At 35.6% G+C, this 12,687-nt stretch overlaps 1 protein-coding gene across 1 annotated transcript in view; it reads right to left on the bottom strand.

Moving 5' to 3' along the window:
• rgs7a (regulator of G protein signaling 7a) overlaps positions 1-12,687 on the bottom strand; it is a 79,947-nt gene that overhangs the window by 30,099 nt on the left and 37,161 nt on the right. The window contains exon 3 of the mRNA XM_087802425.1: positions 1,626-1,722. Within this exon, the coding sequence (XP_087658551.1) occupies positions 1,626-1,722 (97 nt within the window). The remainder of the gene's footprint in view (positions 1-1,625; positions 1,723-12,687) is intronic.

Raw genomic sequence — 12,687 nt, 5'->3', positions numbered from 1 at the left:
TCTTTAGTCAAAACGACATGAGACACTCTCGAATATAAGGAGCCCGAAACATAACATGATAAACACTGTTCATTTCCAATTTTGTCGTTAAATCTCGAAATGCCCTCATGACATCATCAGACTCACTGGCAGAGTCAGTAGAGTTCAGGGCTTAGCACTGAAAAAAACAAGTTTGAGACCAGCCTCATCCTAGACTTTTTATCTGGGATCTCATGTACTAAGAGCGCACACACCTAGTTTTCCACGGCAAATACACCATTACATGATGACTACAAATTTAATCAAACAAATCAATATAAGTCATTCTTAAAAATGTGTCGCACATGTGTTTGTGTGTTTGTGTCTTCTCGTTTAGACTATTGTAACAGTTATTTTTCATATCTAAACAAGAAGGAGCTGTCAGTTAACACAAAACTCTGCAGCAAGAATTCTGACCCGCTCTAGTAGAAGAACTCACATTTCTCCGATCCTTAAAACTCTTCACTGGCTGCCAGTTTCTTTCAGGATCAACACCTGCCTAACACCTGAACTCAATGCTGCCTTCTAGTGGCTGTAATTTGAATCACAAGGAGATGATTCTGCAGATTTTGGTCCTGATTGTCTCAGAATAAAAAAGACTTGTAAGTGGCAAAACTGTCTAATTGCAAGACACGGAAATAGAGAATCCTTGTAATTGCTGATCCACATGTAGTTTCAACAACAGAAATTTAAGTTTTATCTTTTTTTTTGTCTTGTAAATTAAAATGATATTTTTGCAAATACAAATTTTATTTAAATACAAAAATACAGGTTAAAAATATGGATTTTACATTTGTGGATATCACAAACAGACGTGCAACCATTGAATATTTCCAGAACACCCTCTGTACAGTTAAAAATATACATGAGACAATAATAACTTCATACTCTCATGCATTCATAAAACCGAAGTAGAAATAAAATCACCGGATGCACTTTACTTTTATCACAGGTTTCTACTTTTAGGGGCGTCATAGCTCAGATGGTAGAGTTGTTGCTTGCAGTTCAAGAGGTTGCAGCTTCAATCCTAGCTACAGACAAGCTTGTGTCGTTGTGAGCAAGACACTTTACCCTGATTGCTCCTGATGGCAGAGCTGGCGCCATGTGTTGCAGCCTACTCCCATCAGTATGTGTGAATGGGGGAATGCATGACTGTCAAAGCGCTTTGTGACTCTGGTCTAGAAAGGCGCTATATAAATAGACATTATTATTATTATTATACTCCATGCATGTTTCTGACCTGCAGCAAAGGTTCGCTAATGGTTAATTTATCAAAGCGAGGATGACTGGTTTAATGTACTCCCAGTAGGCTGCCAAAGCGACTGTAAACATGGGAGTCGTAGCGATTTGTAGCTCCCGTATCTGAGTCAGAGACTGAGGGTAATGGAGTGGTAGCCCCCATACTTAACACGATGCAAGGATCCTGTGAAGTGGGTTAGTGGCTAGCGACCAAGCGTAATTGGTCAAATCAATAGAAAAATGTGTAATATTTCAGATAACACAAAGTGATGAAACTAACCCAAGATTAAGAATATAAATATATGTATATAAAACTGTGCTATAAAGTGTGCTAAGTAGTTGATGAATGAACAGAACAAGATTCTTACCTGAGAAAACACTGGGTATCTTGGTTAGAAAGCTTTTGACTGTTCGGATAGGGATTCCATTTTTCTCATCCTGCATGCGAGCGATGACTTCCTCCATCTAAGAAAAGAACAACAGAAGTGATTACTACAGTTCGTCCACTGCACAAAGAAGAACGTTTCAAGATGACAAATCAACAGAAAGTTACTCTTGTTGTTGAACTTCTGTTCTCCTCATTCTTCCTCCCAACAAGCTAAAAGAATGTCCCTTATGTAATTACTATCGTATATGATGGTTCAAAAAGTCACTTTCTACCCAAAGCATGATTTGATGGAACAGTTTCACTTAATTGTGTCTCAGAAATTTGATTTGGTTTGTGCGTACCTTTTTCTGCAAAACCAAACCAAGGTAAACCAATGAAACAAAACAGTAGCTTCAGGAGGGCCTCTGATTGTTTGTTTATGTTCAAAGTGGAATCAGTTTTACCATCAAAGTACAGATACAAAGATACTGAGGTGACCTTTAACCGAATTAAAAATCAATTAAAACTTTATTTTATAACGGTAAACACAAAAAAAAGAAGTTATTCCAGAATTCAACAGCTTGTGTAATTAAGCTGTTGATCACTGGTGGTTCAGCAATATACAGACTATGTTACCACCCAGCATTTAAGAAATGCTAATAATTATTCGTTGACATTTTACTCATTCCACTGCACTTTAATAAGTTCAGTGTTTGCATCATTGTACTATTACTATTATGATTACGCTGTTGAAATCTCATGGTGATGAATACATTTGTAACAGATTTTTTTTTTCTGGATTTTGTATCGGAGTTAAATCCCATCAACTACACGATTAAGATTACCTCTTAAACAGTCACTTGGACAGTTTTGATCCAAAGAGAAGAAAGTTGTTGCTGAACTAAAATATAAAGGGATGTTTTTGTTCCTGTGTTTTATGAGATGAACTCAAACATTTTCTACATACACAACATAACTATTTCTCTCCAATATTGTTCACAAATTTGTTGAAAGCTGTCACAGTGAGCAATTCTCACTCTGAAATGTTCTGTTGTTCACACAGCACAATGCCACAGATTTTGCAAGTTTTGAGGGAACGTCAAATTGGCATGCTGACAGCAAGAATGTCCACCAGAGCTGTTGCATGTTCATGCCCTACCACAAGCTATCGCCAAAGGCAGGTACTAAAAAGTCCTGAATTTAAGATGCTTTAAGCTGTAGGAAACCTAATGGCTTATGTGGTGTGTTTGACAAGACACTGGCAATACGATGTGTATCACAACACAGGGTCAACAATGCAATATATTGTTATATATTGTGATGCCGTAGCAAGCATATACATTATTTGTAGTATTGTCGTGTACTTGACTCTGGTGTTGCAGAATTTACAGACCAAATGACTCTTGATGAAGTCATAACTGCTTTAATTATTATTATTATAATAATAATAATTATTTTAATTTTTAAAACCAATATATGTCCAAACATCAGCTTGCTGCCTGGGTCCACTGTATCCTCTCATCCTCAGTCATTGCTGGGATCTTGAGATATTTCATTCTTTCTTCAGTTGCAGAGGACGCAATGACTGCTGCTATCAAGCGGCTGAAAGTTAATTCAACCCAAAAATTAGCAAATCATGTTTTGTTTCTTAATTGTAAATAAAAAAAATATATAATAAAAAAAAACAACATATTTGGGTGGGTTGGGAGAAAATCAATACATTGCTGTAAAATGTTGCCATATATTGCCACATTGAAATTTTCTAACCCCCTAATTATTATGCTAAATGATCCCGCGACTGATTCTTGAAGAGATATGTCAAGGAAAGCAGGATCAGAGAGAGATGGTGGTTTCTTGAGTCATTGAGGTGGAAAGCAGGATGACGGACACTGTGATCAACACTTCACATTCTCTGAAGAGCGTCAACGCCTCCACCATGAAATGCCACCAGAATATTCTGCTCTTGATGTCTGGATGCTCTCGAGCTTCATGTTGAGAGGAAAAGTTGCTTCCCGGTGGAGAACCAGAGTCTCTCTCTCTCTCTCTCTCTCTCTCTCTCTCGCTCTCTCTCTCTCTCTTCCTCCACCCATCCGCCCACCCGGAGCCGTCCCTGCTTCTCTGCAGCCTCTCAACAGATAAGAGTGAGTGTTTTGGCGGCACACTGTGAGTCATTGAATAATGATGACTCGCGTATGAAGCGGCAAATAAAAAGCAGCAGAGCTTCGACACACAAGAAGGGGCGCCAGACTCGGGGGCTCACACACGGAATCCCCCTTTAGCAAGAACCACTTTCGCTGGTTTATAGATCAATGGACTTCTTTTCAAGTCTTGATAGGTTTTCTGTAAGTCGACTGCTCAACGCTTTCCTGCAGAAGCAACAAAGGTTGTATCTGAAGTCTTGATCCAGGGTATTTAGAGGTGACCTTCTCGCCGTGGGGCTTCACATCAAAGACACAACCCTCTCTGAGCTTCTCTGCTTCGCTCTTGTCACTCGCTTGACTGAGTTTGTGTTTGAGTGATAACTGCGTCGGCCAAGCTTTCTCATTTCAGCAGGAGTTTCAAGTTTTTTGGGTTGTTTGTTATTGAGACACACAAACGTGTTTTGAGGCTTTTGTGACCTGCACCATGAAAACAATAACAGGATTAGATGTGGACATTTATGGAGGTGTAAGAAATATTGATGCACTTGAATACTGTGATATTCTTATTCACAATACCATATCAATATCTATGAGCACTGTATCAGCATTTCAATTGAACTATTCAATTTAAATATTCAATTAAAATATACATCCCATAATTTTAAAATTCAAGAAAAATGTTGATTATTATTTTAATTTGTTTATCCCAAAAAGATCCTGCAAATGCTTGTATTGCTTCTCTTGTAGAATACAATAATAGATCCTTCATCGTAGTCGTCTCCTTCATTGTGTGTTGACTATGATTTGACAATTCTTCTATGATTAAATTCTTCATATTAACTCTATGTCATTGTTTCTACAATATTGCAATATATCGAATTGTTGACCCGGTATGTATGTATTGTATACTAACATTCTTGCAACTTCAGATTCAACACTTTTTCTTTTTATGAAACATGTATTCATCAAGAAGTCGGATTATTGTTTTTTTTAAAGAAAGTCAAAGAGCAAATACACAAAAGAAAATGTGATATTTTAATTCATAATAAATGTCCAACTGGTTTTCTTTTACATATAAACACTTAAAGTTCACAGATAATACAATAGCCTTTAAGAAATGTTATTACAACAATGAATTAAGTAAACATGGAAAAGTTAACTATGTGTTTACTTTTGTATCATAGCATTTAAACACTTGTGAAGGTCAGTATTAGTATAAAAACTGTTCCTGGAGGAGATATCCCTTGCTTACCTTTATTGAGCTAAGTTTGACAAACGTTATTTAAATATGGTCAATAATTTATTTCCTTCCTTAATAGACACGTTGAAATATTAACTTATGTTGCTGACCATATACTATTAATACTATTTAAATTGCTTTTATTTAACATTGCCATAGTCTAAGACTGAGAACATTTTTCTGCTGCCTCAAGGTTTTTGTTTCACAAAGTTTCAACATAGACCTAGAGAAAGATCACTTTTTCCAACCCACCCTTTATTAACAGCTCTTTCCAACTAGTAATCAAAGTATTTTTTGCAGCATGGTTGAGACAGAGTTGTATTTCAATTATTTACCACCGGATACACTTTACTTCTATAACTCGTGCCCTGCCAGTCGTACTTGTCTATAGCAAAGCTGCAAAATGACCCAGAAAAATAGAATTGAAATCTGTTTGCAGTGATCTTGTAGAGAAATGCTCACCCACTTTTTGTGTCTGTCGTCTGATGAAGTTTGTATGTTTCTTTTTTCCACACAGCAAAAAATAATGCTCTATTACTGAGTGCAGAGTTGGCTAGCCAGGGTCATGTTCTACTGATGCACTCCCATAGATTACTTAATTTTTTTATTTAACTTTTGTCAAGCATAAACTGGATAAAATGTCCTCATAGCATATATGTGAGACATAAAATCAAATCCAAATGGAATATACTGATGCATTTGAAGAGACACTGCTGAATGAATAATTTAACATTTACACAAGTTGTGTTGCTTGAATGCACACTCATGTTATCAAGCTCGGTAATGTGTATTGATGGAGTAATGATGATGCCTGGTAATATTAATAAATGACATGCATTTAAACATTTCCTCGAGTGCAACTGAATGTGTTTGGTATATCAAAGCTCTTAAAGGGATGGCTCCTAACTCAAGTGTAGCTTTTAGCCTGGCTGCCTCCTCCCCGGGATGCTTTAAAAGGTCAATCAATCTGTTCCCATTGAAGCGTATAAATAGACGACATTAAAAATGAACGACATATTTGATCTTTAAATCACGCCGAGCGCCGACACATACACCGGCCCACCATCCATCCGAATCTTGAGACAATCGTTAAACCGTCTTCAAAAGGAACTCTGCATTCTATCAGGAGAATCTCGTCCTGGCGTTCAATCCAAATCTCATCTGCCGCCCATTTCAGTCCAGAGCTGCTCAGATGAGAGCGTGCAGACTCATCTGAGCCAGAATTAAACGCCTCCACCTCCCTGATCCTTCCTTTAGATGATAGACTTGATTAATCCCTCTGCACTATGATGGTTGGTGATCGTGATCCAAGAATAAATGTTTGTAGTTAAGTACGTATTGTCAAGAATATGTTTGTACGATAAGTATCACAATAGTGTCAATAATAACACATATAGTGATACTGTAGTAACAAGGATATATTTATAGTATTGAGTAGTTGACTCTGGTGTTGCAGAATTTACAGACCACATGACTCTTGATGAAGTCATAACTGCTTTCATTTGTTTTAAAACCAAAATATATCCAAGCATGAGCTTAAAAGCTGCTTGAGTCCACTGTATCCTCTCGTTCTCAGTCATCACCGGGATTTCGCAGGATTTGCACGAACACTACAAACCAGTAGTATGTTAAGTCATAACCTGAATATTTATATCAACTCTGTCTTTAATTATTTATTTAATAAATTAATCAACTATACATGTTTATTTTTAAAGACACACATGCACACACACACACACACACACACACACACACACACACACACACACACACACACACACACACACACACACACACACACACACACACACACACACACACACACACACACACACACACACACACACACACACATACACACACACACACATACACACACACACACACACACACACACACACACAGATAGATAGATAGTTGCTGGCAGGATGACTTGATAAATGAAACATCAAAGTAAAATCATTTAAATAAAAATTAAAAAACCTGCCTGCAGTGTGTGAGTAACTCTGTTGTAAACCTCTGGCTGCTGGCAACATTCAAATCTTTAACCTGCAGCCAATATGACATATATAAAATACAACATAATGCATGTTTGAGGCAGCTCAGAGAGGGAGACGCTCTAGAGGCAGTTTTCTTAAGCGACACAACATCAATTCTAAGAGACTCCTGCCTTTCTTTGTGGACAGACTTGTCTGTTTGCTTTTCAAAATTCAAAATCAAACCTCATCAAGTGTGACAGCATGACTTGACACACAAGTATGTTTACTGTTTATTGACTGACAAACAACAGACACTCTTTTGAATCTTTATTCAAATCATTAAATTAACTAATCACTTTTTACTACCTCCTCACATTGCCTTATAAAGGTTAATCACTTTAATCAGAATAAATCATTTGAAACTTTAAATTGTTTTATTTAAATGTTTTTTTTTTAAATGTAATATAATAATAATTAAAAAAGATAATTACATAATTACATACAAAAGTTAAATCACATAATTCTAACAATTATCAAACTACTGCAATTAGTTTGATATTCCAATTAACAATAATTTGAAACAAAAATCTCTAAATTCCTAAAAAAAAATAATTTAATTAAATTGAATACAAAACTGTTGGTATGAATTCAAATATTTAATTCATAACATTTATTTTGTAGTTATTGGATTTCAAATATCAAATTATACGTAATATTTTTTTTATTAAATCTTTTTTTAAATACGTAAATGTTATAAAGTTCATTAAAAAACAAATGTAACATTTAAATAAACAAATAACTAAATTTAATTATTTAAAGAAAAAATAATTCAATGCTTAAAAAACCCTTTTCAACATTTTAAATATTAAATTAATTCAATATTCTGATCCTGAGTCCTTTTAAGTGTTTTATCGAACAACGCAAAATGTGATGCAGCAAACACTGTCTTTAAGTGCTAATAAATGTTACTGGAGATTTGTTTGTGTTTATTTGGAAGGACAATGAAATCCTTGGAGATCCACTTTGTTGAATCTTATTCATGTTAATGAACTTCCTTCTTCTCCGCCTCTGGTCTGGGAATTAAATGGACTGTAGATGCAGATTCAGGACAGAAAAGAAAAGTGTTAACGGCATCATAAGAATCCAGTGAGATGATGTTTTACTGAAATATTCAATGTCTGCTCTGTGCATCTGCTCCTCTAGTGCTGACCTAGATTAAGGTGAGGGGGAGAAATCTCAAAGTGTTGGAATTCAAACACATTTTTCCGGCTGCTGTAATTGGATTATCACCACTTATATAAGCCTCTGTGACGACAGGCTGCTGCTTAAATGGGGCTGAAGTACTTTCTCTTCCGCACACAAGCGCTCCATGTTTCCTACCATCATATCAAAGTTTGATCCATGCTTCACTCGCATCCAAAGAAAGATCACAGATTAGCTGACTCAGGACTTTCACACAGTGATGACCTTTTACGAGCACACTTTCATAACACTATTAACCTAACAGGAACCTTTTTGTAAAATCAATCGCCTGCACAGCTACTCAACTGTTTTACTTTAGTCCAGAGGAGTCCAAACTTGTTTAGTATGAGGGACACATTTCACGACGGGAGCATAAGCATGTTCTCAATCACAAGTTTATATTAGAAAACCTTCATCTTCAAACAGTTCAACAAAACATTTTCCTCATGGTTTCTTAATCTTACAAATTATTTGAAAATGTTGAGGTTAACTCTGTTAACTGTTTGATGAGCTGAATTTTTTTGATTTTAGTTAAAATTGTTTGATTTTGTTTTTTATAACGGTCGAAAATTGTTTCATTATCGTTGACAATTCATTGTTTTTAGTTGAAAAGTGTTGGATTGCAGTTGAATATTGTTTAATTATAGTTAAAAATTGTTTGATAATAGTTTAAAAGTTTTTGATAATAATTGAAAATTGTTTGATTTAAGGATAAAAATTGTTTGATTACGGTTGAATATTGTCTGATTATAGTTGAAAATTGTTTGATAATAGTTTAAAAAAAATTGATAATAATTGAAAATTGTTTGATTTAAGGATGAAAATGGTTTGATTACAGTTGAATATTGTTTGATTATAGTTGAAAATTGTTTGATAATTTTTCAAATTTTCTGATAAATTTTCTGTTAATTATAGTTCAAACATGTTTACTGTAAACTGAATTAAAGGACAAGGTGAGATTTTTATAAATACATAAATAATACACTATATAATGAAGACCGCATTTGAATCTACTCAAGGGCCACATAATGGTCCAGGGGACCTGCTTTACACCATTCACTTCACCAGAGCCAGCAGAAGTCAGTCAGTGTTTAGTTTGAGTTTGACAACATTCCAGTTGAACAGCAGGTCACAGTTACATTTCTAGGCAAAATATTTAAGAAAATGTTTTTTTTTACACTTAATGTCCTGTTTTTCTAATGCATCTAAAGCGTCTTTTCTTGCCCCATGTTTTCACAGTCATGTGACTATATAGGAGAAAATGCAAAGTGTGTTCTATGGTTGAATTCTGGAGTTGTCAGGCTCCATCCCATAATGCACTTCTCTCTTTCTGTTGTTAAATACCACTTCTTCACAATATGTTTATTTCACATCAACAACAAGAGGCTTGTTTTAGATCAATGGACACGTGGATGTAAAACAAATCACGTGCCCCTGTGCTCTTCAAATACGACTCAGGTATTCTGAGAAAACGGCAAGGTTGTGTCAGCGCTCTGAATCTTAAGTCGCTCCTCAGTTGCCTTGCGTTGCCGAGTTGCCACGGCAACAGAGTGTGCGACCACTATGTCACAAGGACATCTGTGGCAGTGCCGTCACTCATTCATAAAAGAGCAAGATAGAAAGGTGTGAAAACAGATGGCAGGAGGGAGATAGAGAGAGGAGGGTTTGCATGGAGCGGCTTGTTTCTACCCGTTGTCCTCAGAGGTGTGTGTTGTTGTTGTTTTACTTCTATTTGTCTGTCCTCAATGCCAGCTTTCTGTCGGAATATTTTAGATTTTTGTGATACTATGTTTACCGCCTACGCGTAAAACTCAACAGAAAACGAAAAAATCCCCCAAAAGCCTCGAGCTCCATTTTGAACTTTTATTTTTTTGTTAAAATGAATCCTTGACATATTCAAAATAGGTGAGTGCAATGTGAAGAATCAGTTAATACAATACAGGGTCAACATTAAGATATATTGCGATATATTGTGAGAGTGTAGGAACAAGAATATATTTATAGTATTATAAACTGTATCCTCTCGTCCTCAGTCATCTCCAGCATCTCGTTGTATTCATTGTTACTGTAGATTCGGAGGACAAAATGACACAAGAATTCACTCCATGAATATTTGCATGTTAGTTGAAAATAAAAACACAAATTATTTTATAATTATTTATACACATTTTATTGAATTATAAACCATAAGGGACCTATGATAAAAAATAAAGTATATGATTGACAGCCCCAAAAAATTATACAATGTATCAAAAAGTATTGTGGAAAAGCAAATCACTATATTTAAGTGTATCTAAATAATATGGCATTTGATCCAAAATATTATTTTATAGAATATTTGACATACAGTTTTAACAATGCTGTCCCGCACTATTCTATTTTTAAATGACATATTAATATTCACTTTTAAAAATGTACTCATACAGTTGAAAAAGCCTTGAAATAAACAACAACAAAAAAAAAAATATATATATATACATATATATATATATATATATACATATATATATAAACATATATCGATACAATATCATCATTTAATGTCAATAAATAGAATTATGATTTAAAAATTAAAACACATTAATAAATTGCACTATATTTACTTACACCTCTGGTTCCTCATAAAAGCATCACAATGGGTTATTTTTGAGTTTCAGTAAAATACAGTCATGGTTTCTGAATATTATTCGGTCCTCGCCGCGGGAATCACATTATTTTAATATCCTGCCTCTTAGGCTCTGCTGTGGTGCTGGGGGAATATTTGGGAGTCAAACCTGAAGCAGATATTTCTGTGTGGTTGTTATGCATGATGATGTTCTCCCTCCTTCCCCTTCGCACCCTAAAGTCAGACTGAATAACCAGATGGTCAAAAATAAAAACCACGCAAACACATTGAAGTCCAGCCTTAAGCTTCTTCATAGTTTTGAAAAATCATCTATGAGTATTGAATGTTTGATTTAAACATTATAAATGTTGATTTTTTTTAAGCATTTAATTGGTTTATATTGCGTAATTCAATAAAAAAAAGAAGAATATTTTCAAAATAATTGCTTTTTTACACATCGTTTTTTAGTATATACTGACTTTACTACTACTGTGTTAGTCAAGTCTGTTCAAAATCATCACAGAAAGAAAGTCAAAAGTTCTGCTTTAATATTAAACTATATACTTTTTTAACTAGCAGCAGAATGAAACAGAGGTTAAAGTTACTCTGTATCTTAAATGTTTCTGCATTTGTGCAACAGAAGGCGATCTTCGGAGAAGAAGAAGAACAGACGCCCAGGTGACACAGACACCCGCGGGGGAAGCAATTACTCGTCCAAATAGCCAGTTCACTTGTATTTGCTGTTGCAGGCGGGCAGCAAAGCAGCGATTAGCCATTTTAACAACACCTGCAGTTTGCCGCTTGACTGGCGTTTGCTTTGGGTCTCGTTCCAGAATAGTGGAGTCTGTTTGCGTGAACACAATCAAGCACCTTTCAGCCGCCAGTCAAACCAAACATCTGTTTGTAGGAACGCCGTGTTTCACACGTTGTGTTCTCCCAGCCTTCACTTTGTCTCTGCTGTCACTGTGCGCTCGTACTTCCTCTTCCTTCACGTTAATCTGCAGAATCTCAACCAGTGACTTATCGCTGCATTCTCATTGACATCACACTTGTTATGTGTTTTATCTTTAACACGAACAACACCTGCGACTGAGAAATAACTTTCTCTGCTTCTATATTCACTTTATTGTTTACAGTATTCTGAAGTCTAAATGAATGAGTATGATAACCTTCAAAGGTGAAAAATATAGTTTAGTTATAGTTTATAAAATTTATAAATGAGATATTAGGGAAATTGAATCTTTAGTTTATTCCTGTAGTGTTAGCTAATGCTAAACTAATTGTTAACTTAATTCTAATTGCAAAAAGGTGAGAGTTTTACATGAACATGGAAATTTCCCCCAAAAATTTGACAATGACATTTCAGCTGGTGAACTCTTAAAACACACAGACTTTTTGCTTTTGAAAGTTAACAATTGGATCCTGAAATATTGAATTTAATAGTTCCTGTTCAAGCTCTATATCCTCGCCAGGATCCTTGAGGTTGCATGAGAGTTTGTCTATCATGTCTTAATGTGTATTTCTGCATTTGGAGGAGGCATTTAACTGTTTTCCACGGAGAGTCCTGGGGCGTAAGGGGTATCTGATACCCTGATAATGGCAACTATGTATAAGGTGGGAGCTTTACCGGGTTGGGCATGAGATCCTGTCCTAAATGGAGGAGTTCAAGTATCTTAGGCTCTTGTTCACGAGTGAGTTCGAATAGAGCATGAGATCGACAAGCAGATTGGGGCGGTGTCAGCAGTCATGCAGACGATGCACCAATCTGTGTTGGTAAAAGGAGAGTTGAGTCAACAGGCAAAATTATCAGTGTACTGGTCGATCTTTGTTTCTACCCTGACCTACATTCATGAGCA

The sequence above is a fragment of the Callionymus lyra genome, chromosome 11, assembly GCF_982586985.1.
Source record: "Callionymus lyra chromosome 11, fCalLyr1.hap1.1, whole genome shotgun sequence".
Classification (NCBI taxonomy): Eukaryota; Metazoa; Chordata; class Actinopteri; order Syngnathiformes; family Callionymidae; genus Callionymus; species Callionymus lyra.
This window is presented reverse-complemented; position numbering and strand designations above follow the sequence as displayed.